Source organism: Frieseomelitta varia, unplaced genomic scaffold (genome assembly GCF_011392965.1).
Source record: "Frieseomelitta varia isolate USP_RPSP 00005682 unplaced genomic scaffold, Fvar_1.2 scaffold_281, whole genome shotgun sequence".
Classification (NCBI taxonomy): domain Eukaryota; kingdom Metazoa; phylum Arthropoda; class Insecta; order Hymenoptera; family Apidae; genus Frieseomelitta; species Frieseomelitta varia.
Window position 1 is genome coordinate 1,419,387 of NW_025110014.1, and position 18,909 is coordinate 1,438,295.

An 18,909-nucleotide genomic window follows, 5' to 3' on the forward strand; every position below is an offset into this window, starting at 1 on the left:
AGGGGGGGTTGCCGCGCTGCGGAGGGGTGTGACAAATGATTCGTGACCCCGCGCGCCGCGATTACGATGACCGACCGCCCTTTTCCACGAAACGATTACGCACACCTGGTATCGCTCTTGCCGATTTCTTTCTCCGAGCCTCGGCTATCTATTCTCTGTCCAACTCTTGTGTAATCCCAGTTGGGGGAAAAACGAAGAATACAACGAGAGAAACGAAGGTGAATCGTTGGACAGGCTGTCACTCACGTTGAACAAGAATTTACGCCGCGGGGGACAGCGCGTTTGCATACGCAACGCCAAAGCAACTCGACGTCGTACACGTGGACCCGATGCACAATGAATTCCCGCGATCCGTTTCTAATTATAAGCACGACAGTGCAATCAGGAACAAAGAGCTTCTTACCCTCCTCTCTCGTTGCTCTTTGCTCCGCTAAGAGACGCTCGCGCTTATAACCGAGTGCTCGAGCGTGTACACACGTACAACGCGGAATGACTTACGAGCCTTAAACTCGGTTCCTATACCGCCTTATAACTCAGAAACCGGCGATAAATCTGATTCACCGGGCTCCTTTTTACCTCCCCTCCATTTCCCTTTTTCTTCTCTCTCTCTCTCTCTTTCTTCTCTTTCTCCACTTCCTCCGTCTCTCCGTCTTCGTTCGAACCTCCTCGTTCGTATCAGGCCCCTTTCTGTCTCTCGGTTCTTTCTCTCTAGACCGCGCGAAAATAATAATCGCCATAAATTATCGGCGGAAATCGCGCTGGTTTTGCACGACCTCCTCGACGCGGGCTCGCTCCGCTCGCAAACACGTGCCAGACGCGATGCTTTGCTTTCCGACGTACTAAACCCCCTCTTGCGAAACGTCACCGAACGAGCTTTAATGGTTTCCCTACAACGTTCCCTTTGAGGACGCGTTGATTGTTGCACGCCCGACGATCGCGCGAGCGGAGACGCGCCGAGCGCTCGCCATCGCGGCGACACGCCTCGCCACGAGCGATTTATCGTCTCGAATCGCTCGGAAAATACAAACGTTTTGCTCTGCCGATAGTTTTGCTGCCAGCCAGTTCTCGAAATACCGACTTGAGAGTTGTTGTTCGGATGTTCGACACGAGCGTAAGAGATAGGTTGTTTTGCGAAATTCGATTCTGTTCGTTTGACTTGAGGAAATTGCTCTTTTCTCGTTGAAATATTCTCTTTCTCTCCGACAAACGGGTCCAATTAATATACTCCAACTTTATTGGCTCAAAATATTAGGAGTACCCACGAGTAATGATTTTTTTTTTCAAATTTAATGAACATTGCTGTTCAGTGACAATAGTTTATCTATATTCTAGTTGACCTTTTTTTTTTTTTTGTTAAATTATATTAAACAAAATGAACTTTTGTAGAGTATAAAAAACCGCCATTGCTTATAGGTATTTCTAACATTACACGCTGGACAATATTAGACTCACTTACGGTTATCGTAGTTTAAATTGGCGACTCTGATATAAACTATAAATTATCGGCAGCTTAATTGGCTCATTGTGTTTCATGCGTTTACAGTGCCGCTGGAGATTATTGCACCGACTGTTCACTGTTAATTAATATTTACGAGTTCCCTTAACGACAGCCAACGAACGATTCGACGACGTCGTTAACTTCCTGGTCTTCCGAGGGGGTTCCACTCTTCTCTAATCGTAAAAGAGAACCGTGGATCGATATTCTCGCTGTTGAGAGTTAAACATTTTTTTTTTTTTTTTTACCCTCGAGCCGCGCGTCAGAAAAATCTGGAAACGGATGGGAATCCAGCTGTGAGTGGAAATAGAAACGGCAATTGAACGTGAATTTCGAAGCGTGAATTTTGCTCGCTATCGGCCGTGCTGGTTGAAAACGACCGTGTCCGTAAAATTCTAATAGCCGAATACCAAATTCTATTCGACTCCTCGTACGTATATTCAACCGATTATCTCCGCGTCGGACGTTTTTATGACTTCTTATGGAAATTTCTACGCCTTTCTTTCGCACTTCCCCGTGATTTTACGACAGCTAAACGTCGATCACGTTGACTCTGATGTTATGCGCGATCGATTACTAGAATAATTCGATGGCAGGCCCGTCTGATCAATTAAAAACCTTTTAAATTTAAGAAGGAAATAGCGTTGATACGAAAGATGCAAATTACTACAGTCAATTAATATCAATTTAAATTGATAACCCACCTCATCATCTTCTCACCGAATCATATTCTTCCATCGTTAGAGAATTATTATTTAAGCAGAAGCTCCAAAACGTGTTTATACTACCTAAATCCACATCGCGGTTTTACGATGGCAAACGCGAGGGTGGGAGAACCACCGTGGAGGGGTAGCATATTGTTTGGCAACCTCAAGATGAATCCACGCGAACCCCCCAGCTCGAACAAATCCCGACAAATGGCCGGAAAAGTAAGCGTTGTATCGTGATCCAACGTTATCGGTCTGTTTCACACTGGTAACAGTCGTCGGGCAGGGAGGCGAACTCGCCGCGCGAAAGGTCGGATTCTGCGGACGAAATGCTTTCTATTCCCCCCCTGCGATTGCACGTGGGAGCTGAGAAGGGTCGCACCCTACGCTGTTAACACCGAGCGGGGGAGAAATGTTTGATTAAATAACCGCATCGATGAATTGAAACTAGCGATGAAGTGCATGACTTGTGCTTTCGAGGGGGGTGCATCGCAATGAGCGAGCTTTCGATCGTTCCAGGGGAAGGGAAAAATACTCGCAAGTGTTTCATTCTCTTTCGAGATCATCAACGAAAATGAAGGGGGGAAAAAAGGAGAGAAACGTCTCGTATTATTTGTTTCTCTGAAAGCAGGAGAAGAAAAAAAAAAAGAAGGAAAAGTTTTGCATCACGACGGTTGTTGATTGCTTTTAAAGCGTGGAATTTAACCTCTGACATCAGCATCTCTGCCCCCTTCCCCCTAAGATGATTCGACTTCTGCTGCTTTTTCATTAACTGGCTTAAGAACCCCTTGACGTGAAACGAGGGGTGGTTGGTCTTCAGATTCCAACGACGTTAAGTTCACTCGCTGTTCCGCGGTACATTCGAAACAATTCTCATTATTACACGCGATAGATTGAATAAAATTTCATCCCTTGTTTTCCCTCCAAAGGGTTATTAAACCATCCACATGGCACACTCGCGTTTGTCAAGTAGGCAACGCAAAGGACGAACGACACAACTCGAAGCGAATTGAACGATCGGATCAATTAGTCAAAATCGTTGTTTACCCGATGGAAACCGAAAACGATGAGGTGTGGAATTCGATGAAAGTGCCGCTGTGCACGCCGTCGCCATTCCTCGATGATCGTTAATTACGCGGTGACGATTAGTCCGAGGCGAGAGCCAAAAACCCCGTGTTAATTTGCATTCATGGAGAACGTGGCGCGCCGTGGCAGCGTTAGCGAGAAAGCACCGCAAAATAAAATTACACTTCAGCCGCCCCTGGCCAGCAGCATTTAACTTCAGCAACTCGCGAAAGCACTTTTTACGAGCGGTACGTGTCTATTAGTCTCATTACCAGCCCTTCGCAGCAACCCTGGTTGGCACGGGCAATCCTCCTTTCCACGGGGTGGAAAACGACGTTACCCGTTATATTACAGGCTGTTACACTCCACCCTTCGCATCCAGCGCGGAATAACCAAGCCAAAGGAGCAGTTTTTTTTCCCTACACGCCTGCTTTTCCTGCAGCTATTCGCCGAGATCTAGGATCCGTCAAATCCAGCATCTAAAATAGTCATCGTGGTTCCGTTGCTTGGCATTGAAATTAAGTTTTGGACACACTCCGGGTCTCGTATGGTAGTCGATTGCGTAACTATTGTGTAATTTCAAAGTCAAAGTCATTTACGAGTCGCGGGAGATCGCAAAATCGTCGGGACGATATAGTTTGCGTTCAAGAATATTTTCAACTGTAAATTTAATTTTCTCTGGTAGATGCCAGGTGATTGAAGATTGATTCTAATCGTCAATGGGAGAGAGAAAACTTTTTTCAGCAGAAAGATTGAAACAAACAGATTCGGAAATAGAAAGTAGAGTTACAAACCGAGCTCCAAATCCACAAAAAACGAGTTTAACAGCGGCGACGTTGATTACAAATGAAGAAAGAAGAAAATAAAATAGCGGGAAATATTGCAATCTCAGTTGTTAAGAATCAATCAAAGCAACAGTCGTCATCAAAGATCTCGTTAATCACAAAATTAAAATAAATAGTCATTGTTACAGCTTTCTTGTTCAATCTAGTAAATTATTTATTTAAAGTAGTAAACCTCCATGTCAAATGGTCAAGGTTTTTTTTTATCGACTTTTTAATTGCACTTCGTTTTAGCAGTCATTTTTTTCGTTCATGGAGTTCAACCTTCATTAAAAATAAAGTTAAAAAGATTGAATATTCTATTCTCTCTCTCACCTTGCTGGAATTTTAAAAGAATTTCAAACACCTGAGCGAAAGATATTAACAGAGAGAGAAAGTCCGTGAATTTTAAATCAATTGGTGAAAACGATCGAATATTCGAGATTAAAATGGAAGGGGGAGATTAGCATTCGGATCTCCAGCGACGGTGAACGATCGTTGCGGAGCTGACTCCGCTGTTGGATGTTTATTTAACTGAAAGTAATTTGATCAAAAATTTAATCAAGTCGGATTTTTGAGCGACGCCTGAAAGCGTGACGAATCAGTCACGCCGGGCCAATAAAACTCGAAAGTGTACTCCCTCTTTCTCGTCACGCAGCGTCGTTTCTCCGTCTCGCGTTAACACCGCCCTTCTGTAGACAATTGTCTCCGAGCTCGACTCGCAGCACTGGTTCCATTTCAAGGTTGAAACCAATCTCGTCTTTCGATTTTCGAATAATCGCGGAATTACGCGGAATTTAAACGAAATGAATTCAATCGTCGCGATGCGTGGAGCAACTTTGTTCTCGAACGACGAGAGAGAAAGACACGCGGCGGCTTTTCGAATTTTTTTCGGTTCGGGCAAGTGGAAGCGGCGTGTCGAAACGACCGGTGAAAAAGAGAATTCGAAGGGAGAGAGATGAATCGAACGAAACCGTAAAAGTTTTTATCGTAAATCGACCATTCGTATGAGGAGAGGGCACGGTCCTTTGCTCGCGTTGAACGAAAGATCACGGACCGGGCTGAGATAATGATTTTTTCCTCTCGCATCATTGGCCAGGCGGATGGTGAAGAAGAGGGGTCGACCCATTTGACAAGGGTGCAAACCAGTCGTCGACCGAGCGGCACTCCCGCGCGATAATTGCACCGAACTATTTCAATCGGTTGGTACCCATCCTCGCTTTGTGAAAACGTCACGATTCTTAAAAGCTGAAAGAAGGGTTTGGAGGAAAAAAAAAAAAGAAAAACGAAGGAATAAGACACGAGAGGGGCGAGAGAAAGAAAAGCGAGCACTGTCAGAGGGATAAAAAAGGATATTAGCATGCTAGTTGGCGGGCCAGGTCGCCGCCCCTGGCGGACAGTTTTCGCGAGAGAGTGCAAGAGGGTAAGAGGCAGAGACGGGCAACGACGGGGCAAGAAAGAAAGAAATTAAGCCGGGGAAAGAAGGAGAGAAAGGAGTGCAAAAATGAGGGAGGCAGGGGTGAGAAGGGGAGAGAGGAAGAAAAAGTGGCGAAGGATTCGGCTCGATTACCGGCCGTATTCTTTTAATTACCAGAGTCCTTTGGGGCAACGAAACGAAACGTTTCCCTTTTAATTGCACGCTCATTCCACGATCGTTCTCTCAAAGAATTTAATTACCGGCGCGTATGGCAGGTATCCACGCTCCGCCACCCCGTCCCTGCTCTGTTCTACCCGGCGGTGCTGCAATTACGCATGAAATGGATACGACATAAAGCTTTATTTAGGACCGACCTAGGATCATTACCATTTTTCCCTTTTCTCTGCGTGCGTTTTTCTTTCGTACCCGTACCCACCTCGTTTCTGACATACTTCAACGTGTGTACGTGGCTCAAGACCACGTATTTAAGGATACGTACACACAGTACGGGGTTAAAGAGTGTAACAATGCGCGCCGTTACAATCGCGAGCAGCACCTGTTCCGCGTAAGAACCGCGCAAGACCTGATTCCCTCTTTCTCTCTCTCTTGCTTACTCTCGAACTCACGGAAGCCGTGTGAGAACGCGTTGTTTATGCGCAACGATTTCTTTCCCGTCTTGCCACTCGAGAGTCATTCGAACGATCGACAAGACCAGTGGGGAGAACAAGCTCGGCAAAAAGTTAATTGTTCCGCTAAAAGGTAAATTATCGCGAATCTCCGACCGAATCCACTTATGGATTTCAATTGAATTCACCGCATTGTACAAGCTTCTTTTTTTACCCTCGCCAGTGCGCGAAAAAGTCAAGAAAGTCGTTGTCGGCAACTATGATAACACGCGAAACTCCGATTGGAAATATGTATACTCGATATTGCACAGTAAACACAGCTATTCGCGCGCGGATAGAGAGGAAAGAGAGAGAGAGAGAGAGAGAGAAGGCGAAAAGCGAACAGTTGGAACGCACGCGGAACTGTTCGTTAACCGATAATTAAGAATTGGCCGAAACGGAGAAAAGAAAATACGCGAGCGCGAGCATGCCTCCAGAAGCTTCCTCGCGTTGGAATATACCAGTTCCAGCGGTGAAGCGCGGTCCACTTTGCAGCCAGAGACTGGCAGAGGGAAGAAGGGGAGGGCAATCGGTCACTGATTTGGTCAGATCCATAAGGAGCGTGCATAGCGAGGAGCATTAATGACCCGACAAGCATTCCTTGCCCAGATGCCCGATCCCCTCTCACCTCCCCCCCTTAGGATTCTCCTCTTTCCATCCACCTCGTGCTTTCCTCTCCTTTTCTTTCCATCCAGCTCGTGCCTTTTTTCTCTCTTTCTCTCTTCTCTTCCACGTCTCTCCCCCTTTTCTGTCGTTCTGTCTCTCCAGCGTTTCTCTGTCTCTTGCCTTCTGACGATCCTCTTCCTCCTCCTCGTCCTCCTCCTTCTCCTCCTCTCCTTCTTCTCTTTCTCCGCCGGTTCTTCTCTCCCGCTTCAGAAGTCTCGCGCGATCGCGTTGGGTGGTCTCTCTACTCTTACCGACTCTTGGTCCCATATAGCCGAGAGACGTGCGCACGTTCTACCATGTTCGGGACCTTCACGACAGACAAACCGAAAGCAAGCCTTTATGCCCTTATACCTTAAACGCGAGGCGCTCACGCACCGTGGCTAGCCAGCCCGCGACAAAGCGCGAGCCAAGCGCGTGGGAGGCCGAGGTAACCAGATGCGTTCGCGTATTTCGTCGCACCATCCGGACACACTCCACTACTCACTCCGGGTGCCGTCTTTTTCCGCTTTTCATCGAACCGGACGTACCCCGAAAAACGCGCAACCGCCTGCGTCGTCTCAACTTGACAATACTTGCTACGTCGGAAGTGGAATTTTTAACATCGATTCGACTTGGTTGCACCTTCGTCACCCGATTGACGACTTCGACGCTTTCGTGAACAATTTATTGGAACATTTATCGCAAATTCTGTGCGTCGAGATTTCTTTCGAAATTCTTGAATTCGACTTGACTATTTTCATTTTCAAAGTGAAAAAAAAGTCTTTCGATCTTTGGCACGTCGCGCAGAGAATGGAAGCGGCGGAGTCAACAAAAAAATCCGGCGAAATTATCTTAATTAATTACAAAGTTGGACCTGGTGGTTATCTTCGTTTCCGGACAGCAGCACGGTCGCAACGCGGATCCGCCGAAAGACGCGCTCCTCGGCCCGTAACGCGTAATTGGCCGGGCTGTGAACGCGACATTAGATCCTCGTTATCCTAACGAGCTGAAATAGCGCGCGACGCTCGAGAAGAGTGGCTCGATGAAAATTCGCGGTGTGCCATGCACACACGCGGTGGTGGTGCCGTCGAGCAACCCGAGCAATCTGCCCGGGCCGTTTGCTCTATTTTTCCAGAAAGATTTAGAGTGGCCAAAAACGAAAGGACCGACCGATTAATCCGGCTGATTGCAGCAACGCTTGATGGACGTTCCGCTTCGTCTTCCTTCGTTTTCCACGAAACGCTCGCCATTCGCAATTGAGGAGATTAAATAGCTGAACGATGTAACTGACAAAAATTATTTTGTTCCTTCGCTGGGAATAATATAGACGAATCTTTGCCTGATCGTAGATTTAAATATCCGCTGAAATAATTTATTTCGGATACTCGTATCAACGACCTCGATTTTGATACCAAAGAAATTGGGGATAAAAACAATCTTCGAAAACTAAAAATCTTCCAAGAGGGCAGCAAATTATTTTTTTCTAAATTGATCTTCTGTTAATTTTGAAGGCATATAACAGTAAAGAAAGAGAATCGAAGCTACGCTTCTTCTAGATCATTTATCACTTCTATCGTGCATCGCGAGAATAGAACTAATGTAAGTTGCAAAGGTCCCAGAAGATGACCTACAAACTATCCTGTATCGATAAATGTCAGTGACGAGAAAAGTGCATAATGTATCGTCGGTGGTCGAAGATCGGCTTGACGAAGCGATTGGTTTCGGTGTATGGATAACCAAAGGGGGCGCAAGCCCAGGGATACAGCCGGTCGTACCGATGCAAGTGACATTTCACTGACACGGACTTCTCGTCCGACGTACCAGCGTTCACGCATGCCAATAAAACGGTTGCTGCGTCGTCAACATCCCCGTCAAACGATTTTTCCTGCCAACAAAAACAGTCTAGCAACCGGTATCAATGAGATTCTGTAACCTAACGAGACTCTGTAACCATGTTCGAACATCGAGTTTCCGCAACTTCCTAATAAATCCTTCTACTAATTCTCGAATCCTCTGCAAGACACGGACGATGCCTTTTTTCCTCTCGAATGGCCGCTCTTTTTTCTATAGTTTCTAACAAGACAATTACACAACCTCTTCCTTTTGTGTGTACAGGCAGTTTTGAGACAAATTCAGTTTCATTTAATTCTCTAGCTCGAATATCTTACACGGTCCGCGAGCCTTTAAATCCGCAATTAAAATTACACGCTCGGCTTAGCCGCAATGAATCTTGACCTTTGCCGAGCCAAGAATCTTTTCGCAACGCAGAGTGCGTGCGCGAGTGAAAAAGTACGTCGCGACTCGTTACGACATAACTCATACGCGGGCTCTTTCACGTGCATCGGCGATGCTCGCGATGAGAGACACGCGTTCACAAAGCCTCTTTCTCCGCTCGTACGGGGTGATCTATTGGCGAGACATCTGCCGCCGTGTCGTCATAGAGACGACGCATTTACGGGCAGCTAAGTGGCCTTTACCCGCGGTTCCCGAAAGCGGCGCGATAAATTTCGCTTCGCCTCTCGCGCGGCCCGCCTTTAATTTGACGGGGCAGGATGCCTCGTTACACTCGTTAGCCGCACAACCGCAGCCAGAGAAAACCGGCAGCTAAACCGTCCTCTCTCGAAGACGCTAACCGGAGCACGCCTTTTGATCCAGCCTGGATCCAGGTGGTGATCTCCGAACGTTCCGATTCTCGCCAATTTTTACTTCGACGATTAATTAATTACGTTCTTAACGCGGTAGATTCCTCGTCCAAATGCACGAAAGCACGCGTGCCTGAAAGTTGAAACTCTTTAAAGGATCGCCAATCGATAGCTTGAACCATATTTATTTGATCCGCGTTGTGTCATTGGCAAGCAATAAATGCACACTTCACTGTATCAACTATTGTTGTTATTGTATTTTATAAATTATTGCTAAAACGGAATCATCGTACATATGTACTTGAATCGGGATAATGGACCTTGACTTATAAAAATTAATTAAACTCCTCATTGGTTTATTGGCTCCAATCGTTTGATACCATTCTACCATTAACGCTAATGATAGCGCGACGTTTGCTTTGGAAACTGAACACAGAGTAATTTCAATTTCTCCAGTTAAACCATACCTGACGTATGGTAGCTCCTACCTATTCACTGATATTGTAATATACACCCAGCTAAGGTGCCATTAATTGTAGACGGTTCGCAAGGTAGTCGCGGACCGTGCAAGAAGGTGAAATTTAGTGAGCCACTGTTGGAACCGTAGAGACCCCTAATGGCCATTCCGATGACTATAGTTCTCGACCACAGTGGCAACTGCCTTCCTCTACTTCCCTGGTCTTCTCTCTTGGTGGCCACCCTATCTTCTTCGCCCTAGCTTCCCCACAGGGTTTCTAACTCGTTTTCTCCACCCTGTACTCGGCCACTCTTGCTCTCTCCTCTCTCCTCTCTCTCTCTCTCTCTCTCTCTTTCTCTTTCTCTCTCTGTCGTGTATGCAACGGCGTACCAGCAATTACGTATCGTCGCAGTTAAATACAATGGCCAGGACAACGACTCTGTAATTTATCCCCGGTTTGGGACACCATCCTGTACGTTTGTTTCACAACGTTGGAAGAGAACGCCGCCAACGCGCTTCGTTCTCCCCTCTTTCTCCTCTCTCTCTCTCTCTCTCTCTCTCTCTCCACTCATCGTGTGACCGCCTCTCGCGCCGTTCTCGCGTCGTTTTAACCCGCGGACAACCACCAACCACCCCACGGTTCTCCGCGTTTAAATTAATGATAATTAATAACGGTGACTCCCCGTATGGACGGTCGTTGGTCAGGATTGAAATACGCGACCTGACTCACGTTCTCTTCCGTTAGATTCAGTCCGAATATTAAAATCAGACCGTATTGGGTGAGTTGAAATGGACAGTTTGTCCTTGTCCTCTTTTGTTTATTATTAAGTTATTATCTCAGCGATCCGAAAGTCAGGAATGTGATATTTTATTTCGCGATCGTCTGAAAGAATAGTAATAGTATCATCAGTTTAAGTGTGTAATATCATTGATCTAGTATGAAAGAAACTAGCATAAGTGCCGTGATACCTAGTTAACGTCTGTCAATTTTCTGCCCGAGGGTACTATAATCTTGCGCGAATGGACTCGGTAAACAAACAACTGGTACACGAGGTTATCCGTGAACGAGTTTATCGAACTAATTCCTCGCGAGTAAATTAGAAAGGCAGACCGATAATTTGCCCCCAGACTCCTGCAACAAAATTACGGCGGTGTCCCTCGCGTTCGGAGCAAAAAAAAAAAAAAAAAACGATCGAACGAAGCAAAATCGAATTTGCCTTTCGTACACGAAAATAGCGTGACACGCAATTACGTCGTGCGCAGTGCAACGAGGTCCGCGATAGAATTACCAATTAGGGATCGTCACGTTCAAATACAATGGCCAACGACAACGACTCAGTAATTTATCCCTGGTTTCGGCCACCGTCCGCCTGTATACCTATACATTTTCGTGCGACAGCAGAGATGTGAATACTGAACCTCGTCTGCTACCGTTGCGTTCAAATTAATGACAATTAATAACGTTCAACTTGTCGACATCCTTTTATTCGACATCGGCCGGTTAGACGTATAAATTTCATCGGTTTCGAACGATTTCTGGCGCGCAGAGACCGAAACGTATTCAGTCCGATGACCAGGGTTGACAATGTGTACGACAGAAATTAAAATGAAAGATACAGGAGGATTTATCAGGGACTGGGAGGATTTAGGTTTACTAAATGCCTCTGCTCGAAGAGTCACAAATTGACAGTTTCTGGCGTTAAACTAGAGATATCCCCGACGAAGGAGAACAGCTTCCAAGGAGTGATGGCCGTGTTCGAGTAACGAGCGCGAATGTTTCCGACATTCCCCGAGGAAGATAAAACGCTCTTTCATAAATCTGTTTGCAGGCAGTCGTCGCATGGCTGTGTCTAACAGGTGCATATATCGCTTATCCGGTGTCGATCGGCAGCGACATGTGCGCGAATGCGTTTGAACTAGTCGCGCACTGTCATCCTCGCCACGTACCATTTGTCGGTCGCGCTCGGGATACCGGGTGGCTCGTTAATTTGCCATCAATTACCGCGTCACGGCGTGTCACCGAAAACGATATCGTGACACACAAACGACGTTCTCTTCCACGATCCGCATGCTTTTCGGCCACGTGAACATTGCTAATTACGCTTGCTCCGCTTTCGTCTCGAGGTCGCTCGAAGCCATAAACGATCGTTCTTCTTTTTTTGTCTTTCTTTTCTTTCTTTTCTTTTTTTTCAATCATCGTCCACGGTACGCGGAGTGACGAACTCCAATTCGAATTGAAATTCCGCTGCTCGAGGTGAATATTAATTGTTCGTCGCAAGGGGAATGAAAATACTTAATTGCTCCCGGCGTTCGAAGTGAAACCTTTCGTCGTTATTAAAATGAAAATTACGACAGGGAGCAGCATCTTGGATTTCTCTGTCGATCGTTTCACGGTTGGCGCCGGAGGTTGCAAGGTGAATCGGAAAGGACTCACGTGCGAGGTATCCAGGGACAGGAAAAATAACGTGGAAAAAGTTGTACATACATGTATATATATATATATTTATTTATATATATATATATTTATTTATTTATTTCGATTTAATCGGTGGCAACATGTAAGCGGGTTACATAGATTATATCGACCGCGTACTTTTCCAAATCTGTCTACATAATAGATATGTGTACCTACGTAGGGAGAGATCTATATAGGCTGCTATATAGACTCGCACGATAGTTAGAAATATACATACAATGTGAGATCCTTTTCGTATTCACGCGATCCGTACACACCTACACAATGATACGGTGCATAGTCTTTGCTCGGCAATTAAAAATTATATACATATACACATCACGACCACGTCGTATTTACAATTATATACAAGGGAAATAAATAATTTAAATCTAATGTAAGGTAAGTAATCGTACCGGGGCTCGTGCGTACTGGAATCATATATATGTCGATATAACATACTTGTAGCCGATAAATGTAAGGATTCAGTCTGTGATCGTACGAAAAAACGCGAGTGATTTCTCTCTCTCTCTATCTATCTATCTATCTATCTCTTTCGCTGATTTACAAATCGCTCCAGATTGCTCTGTTTCAAGAAGCATCGCTGCAGCTACGTCTAAGCTAAAGTAGAAAATTATTTGGTAATCGCTTAGCATAGCTACGTAAAATCAGATCAAGATCCTGTCGTTCTGGTAAGTATTGTCGTGGATCGTTCGAAGTCGCATTTTCTACTTCCGTTTCCCATTTAAACGCTTCCGTACGAAAATCCCGTGATCACGCGATCGATTTCAAATCGCGGTGCCCGATCATTTCGCGATCGTTTCGATCGCGGCTGGAAACGTTGTTGCGACGCGGTTGTTGGTGTACGTATAAAATTTCTCGGGAACGACGAACGACTCTCTCGAGGACACGTTGCTCGTCATTAGTGCGAATGATTGCTTCCAGTCACGACTTCCTCGCCGTCTTCGTCAACGGGCACCGTCGAGTGATTGTACAGGCCTTGGGCCATCAATTGAAGAGCCAGCGGATTTTTCTGCCCGCTGGCCTTCTTGATTTTTGCCCTTTTGTTCTGGAACCAGATCTTAATCTGCGCCTCGTTCAAGCCCAGGTCTCGGGAGAGCTGCTGCCGCCTTCTCTCGGTCAGGTATCGATTTTCCGCGAATTCCCTCTTCAGCCTGGCCAGTTGCTCCGCGCTGAACGCCGTTCTCGGTCTCTTCTCTTCCGGCGAGCCGTTCTTCCCGTTCTGCGATCGTTTCACCCTCCTCGTTCGCGGTCCTGAAAAGCAACCGGTTAATTGCTCGTTAATTCCATGCTCCTTCGATTTCGATCACGTTACGATTCCATTCCGTTCGATTATACGTACCTACGTACATATAAGCGTTCTCAGTTGTTCTCAATTTTCACCGAATTAGGAATAGAAATGGAATTTCCAAGGCTAAAGGCCCTTCTCTGTTTGAGAGTAAAAGTGTCGCAAGAGTATTTCTCGCAAATGGATACTGCTTCTGAGAGTTATTGTCCAAGAGCATCGCTCAACTGTTTAAGAGAAAAAAAAATGCAGAGAGAAATGGAGAGTAACTCTCGCAAGAGACTCTCAAATGGAGAAGGGCCTTATGACGCGGCGCGCGACCATCGTCCATAAATCGTGTTCCAATAAGCGTTTCACGATACGATAAAGCGTAAGGTACTGTGATTTAGATTTAGGAGAATTCTGATGTTTCGTTAGATAAACGCAATTAAAGAGAGTTTTCCTTGGATTTTGAAACGCGGGGATTATCTTTTCACGTCACGGGACGCCAGAATTACTATATTAATCCGGCGATCGCCGCCTGTCGTGTTTTCGTGACGTTTAGAAAAATTATTGGAAACACCGTTGACAGGCATTGAATATTCATGAGGCAGCTTTATCGCTGAATCTCGCGTTAACAGGGGAATCAACTAGAATTCCTCGTGAAACAAATCGTCCAGAGTTCTTTAAGGAAACACAAATGTCTACCTGTCTACGTGTTTTCGAAGCTGATGGCGAATTTCACGATTCAATTTCAACGATAGTTGTTCGAACAACGGAAATTCCCATATAAACTCTGTTTAATGGACAATTTATTTTCAAATAAAAAAAATTATTACGTTCAAGAAATTGCGAGAAGTCACGACTCTGTTTCTCCAGGCTAACATCCAATTTCATCCCAAACACTAAAAAATTCCCAAATAAAGAAATATCTGGAACGCAAGTTTCTCCGTTTCGATTTCCTCATCAGAAAGAATCTCAAACAACCATCCTCCCAATACATCATTACGCAACAATAAACTTTCGATTAAAATCCACCATCAAGCGTCGATCACTTTTCAGTCGAGATCGCGTATCGTTTATAATTAACAGTAAGACAAGCAACGAATTCAAGTAATTAGCAAGGACGATAATCGAGTGGTAAAGTGGCGGACCACCCTGCCGGTTAGATAGAAGCCGCGTATCTGGGACACCACGGTCGCAGAAGGTAGATCGCGGTTATAGGTTCAGGAGAGTGACGAGTTCTGCGAACGAGCACAGGTGGTGTATTCAAAGTGGTACGTTCACCCTGTGCCAAGACTCTCAATTATACATAAAGCATGCAGCCCGATAGTTCGGTACCGATCGGTTCCTTCCGAGACTTTCAGATAGGTTAAACTTACGTCTTTATAGAGTTCGATCGCGTTACAACGCTGGAGTAAGATCGCGATTGGACGGGCTTTATACCTATCGAGCGCTGCGGGGCTTTTCGACGGCGGTCTCGTGGAACGCGGCGTTGATTTACATAGAAACTGGTTTCGGGACGTAACGGTTGCCGAAGGTAAATTGATTAAGCTGATGCACAGAGAAACAGCAGCGGCAGAGTTACACGAGCTATGGCCGGCTAGTCGCGATATGGGACCTAGAGCGATCTATCAGTTTCACAGCTCGCTTATATTAGAGTTATTAATTCCCTAATAAATGCTCGTGTGACACGTTCCAACAATATTGTTAGATATTATCTGTTGGTTAAATTGAAGATTTTGATAACTATAGACAAAGACATTTTTAAATTTCTCGCAAAAGATTCTGAAAGACTTAAAGTAAAGAAACCTACCGGAAGAAGGTCTGTCGGAGTATCTGGTACAGTAAACCCACGCAGGCCAGGGACTTTGTCCGTTGAGTCCAGTTGGGTTGGCGGTGGCATTAGACGTATTTCCGGAACTGCTGTCTCCGCTTGAGGAGTCGCTGCCAATGGTAGAGGACGTGGAACCCAATGAAGGTGCTCCGGTAACGGAGCTTCCGGTAACCGAGCTTCTGCTGCTGGCCAAGCTCTCGAGACTTCCGCTTCTGCTGAGGCCAGTGCTCCTCTGAAGGGGTGATGTCAGCCCGCAGTGAGAAGAGAACAGATCCCTTTCTCTGTGCACGGAGAAACTGCTAGGCTGTGGCCTCGTGGGTGACAATTGGCTCGACGACAGGCTCAAATCACGTGGCAGAGAAAGAGGACTGTTACGAGGAATCGGAATTGGGATTGTCGTCGAATGATCGGCCCCCAAATTGGTCTGTTTCGGTGCTTTCGTGTTGAGAATCGCCTCTCGACCAAAATCCGGTCTGAGAATATTTACCACGCTGAATCTCAATGGTACTTCGATGTCATCTTTTTGATCTGGTTGTTGATCTTGATGAGGAACCACGTGACTCTCGGGCGAGCGCACCCGATGATGATGGTGATGGTGATGATGATGGTGGTGGCTGCCAATTCCCAGTCGAAGGCCATACGCGGAGTCCATTGTCACGAGAGCTACGCTCATCTTTCGGTCTTTTAAATCTTTCCCTTGTTGTCTCTCTCGTGACGGTTGAACGATGAAATTTGGCGAATGGCGATGTTAATCCTCTGCTGTCATACTTGTGAAAGTGCACAGAGTCACACTTGTCACGTTTCTAGTCTGCCAAGGTTCACTAGTCAGGACACTGGCTCACTGTTTAATATCGTCCGTGAAAGTTTCCCTCAGGATCACCGCACGTGTCACTGTACTGTCTTCACTGATACTTTATAGATCACAGATTGGTTGGTTTCAAGCGCTCCAGCCGCCTCTGACGTCTCGAAAGTTCTGTTCCCGCGTATTGCGTAATATTTATGGACAGTACATGGTATCCTCTGCTCTTATGGCAGGTTCGTCTAGTGGCAAGGCATTGCCACGTCGAATATGTCTGTCGCCCGAAGCGAGATTAACGGTTTGTCTTCGGATCAACTTCAAGAACTGCAAGTCTCCTTAGTATTGGCTTTTCTTGAGGTTTCCGAGGACTCGAGCGAGTGCTGTGACGGGTCTGACTGGCTGTCCATCCGTCGCTCAGTGATGTCTAAACTAGGGGACCTGTGGTCCCTACTTACCGCTTTCCCCTCCGTCCCCCTCGCCCCTTCACTCCTCCTACGCCCTAGTCTGGAGTGCAGTGCACTAGACACCCTCGATTGTATCTCTATTAACTCTTCAGTCATAAGCCCCGCCCACTGGCGTAAGGTTTATCCCTACTACCTTTTGTTCGATCGCCCCCCACTACCAGTGGCACGGATAGTAGGGGGCTGGAGTTTACTACGATCGATGCTACTGCATCGTGTTCCAGTCTCGTTTCAACGGCGACCAGATTTTTGTCTCACTTATGACCGTTTTTTCCACGTACTCTTCTACGTATCGCTACATTGGGAAAAATATGTTGTCAAGTTCTTTTCAGGCACCACTTTCCTTCTATGTCCATGAAATGCTTGACCATTTTCGGGAGAAATTATACAAAATTAAAAGCGTCTTTACTTAAAAGAGTGTACATCAGGTTGTGTCTCCGTTCTCCGAATTTTTTAATACTATTAAGAAAGAACCGTGGTCATAAGACCTGGTTATACGCCTTGTTAATTGCTGTTCGCATACGCTGGAAAAATATTCGTAATGTTTCCGAGTAATTTGGCAATATTACTTCAAAAAACGAAGATATCCGCGCCACTGCGAATGTCAGTAAAAGCGCCAGCTTTTCCCCGCCCCTTTTCTCCCCCCACCACCGTCCTCAGCCAAGATATCGCCCACAATGTTGCCCCTCCCCGACAAGCCACGCCCGTCAACCCTCCCCTCCTACTTCTCGATGCCCACTACTCCATACTTTTGTTCCTCCCCACCTTCGCTTTTCTATCCGGAGGCAGCTAATTCATTTCTTCGAGTCGACAAGCGTTCTCTTTCACTGACGTGAATTTTATCGTTCGACGTCGAAATCGCTTTATACAAAAATTTACACGACCATCCGCTGTCGAACGAACCCTCTCCCACCATCTCTGCTCTTTTTGGGTGGAGCGCCGTGACGGTTAACGAACAAATGTATTATCCGTGGTGCAGATGCTGGTCCACAGCTTCCTTCTTCCTACCATTCATTTCTTCTTCCTCTTTCATTTCAGTTTATATGCCTCAATTGATTGTTTGTTCAAAGACGGACAACTGTATGGCTCATCATCCAATCTGCATATGTTATAACTTACTTCTATCAATCTTTTGGTTAGGGTTAGAAGTTAAAGTACGGTTTGCACCCTCATCACTCTCACACGTGATAAAATCCAGAAAATCTCCGGTAACTGGATTAGGATCGCGTTCATAAATTGTCCGACGCGAAAGGGGTTGTTTCTTTCATTACAGCTTCTAATGAACGGTGAACGAACCCTTATCATTCAGCTGAAATCTAGGATTGTTATGATTCTGATATGTGTGTCGCGGACACTCGGACTTGGCGTAATTAACTTCATTAGAAATAGCGACGACACACTCGGCCGTTAACCAGTAAAGAGAAAATTACAGTCATTAACCCTTTTAACGTCTAATCGCACGAGATTCTCTTCTTCTGGTGGAAACGTTATTTGCTCACGACATGAAAGGAGTGAACCTATGCATTAGGAGCACGCGAGACTTCTAAGGAGCCGTCATTAAAATCGTGCCAATTAAAGCCCTCTAACAAAACGTATCTCGTGAATTCACCGGTCACGTGCACACCGATTTTCATTATTAGATCGTAATTAATGAAAATTCGTAAATTTTAGCCGGCTGACAATAAATAACCTGGCATTTAGAGTTTGGAAACAAACGCTTCCGGTGCAGGTAATCGCGGAGAGTGTAATTATTGCATAAAGTAAAAACGTTCGTTCGTTGGAATAAACGTGATTAGTGGAAAGAGCGTGGAATCGAACATTTTATAAGATAGTAGATAGCGTAATAGACAATCCTAGCGGAGATAATCGTCGAGTCTCGATTATAACCGAAGGAAGGAATCGCGAAAAGTCGACGCTTTACATGCCCATAAAATTCTCTGCATAGGTTGAGCAACACCTGTTCTCCGTGAGCGTTCTCTTTCTTACGAACGCAACACGTTTTCACCCGTGGCTTTCAAAATTATATTTCTAGCTACGGTCGGATTAGCCGTCGAGGGCTAACAGAAGGCAATTCTTTTGTTCGGCCAAGCTAAAGTTCGCAAAGAAACGTGCTGTAGCACTCTGGTTGTTAGAGATCACGGTTTTATTAATGACCACA

General features: G+C 45.7%; 1 protein-coding gene across 1 annotated transcript; it reads right to left on the reverse strand.

Moving 5' to 3' along the window:
• Positions 1 to 12,464: 12,464 nt before the first annotated feature.
• On the reverse strand, positions 12,465 to 16,688 carry LOC122529243 (homeobox protein engrailed-1a-like). Its single transcript, XM_043655139.1, has 2 exons — positions 15,471 to 16,688; positions 12,465 to 13,644 (listed from the first exon to the last, which is right to left on the reverse strand). Exons 1-2 carry the CDS (start codon positions 16,162 to 16,164, stop codon positions 13,292 to 13,294), a joined length of 1,047 nt encoding a protein of 348 aa, XP_043511074.1. The 5' UTR covers positions 16,165 to 16,688; the 3' UTR covers positions 12,465 to 13,291.
• Positions 16,689 to 18,909: the final 2,221 nt, after the last annotated feature.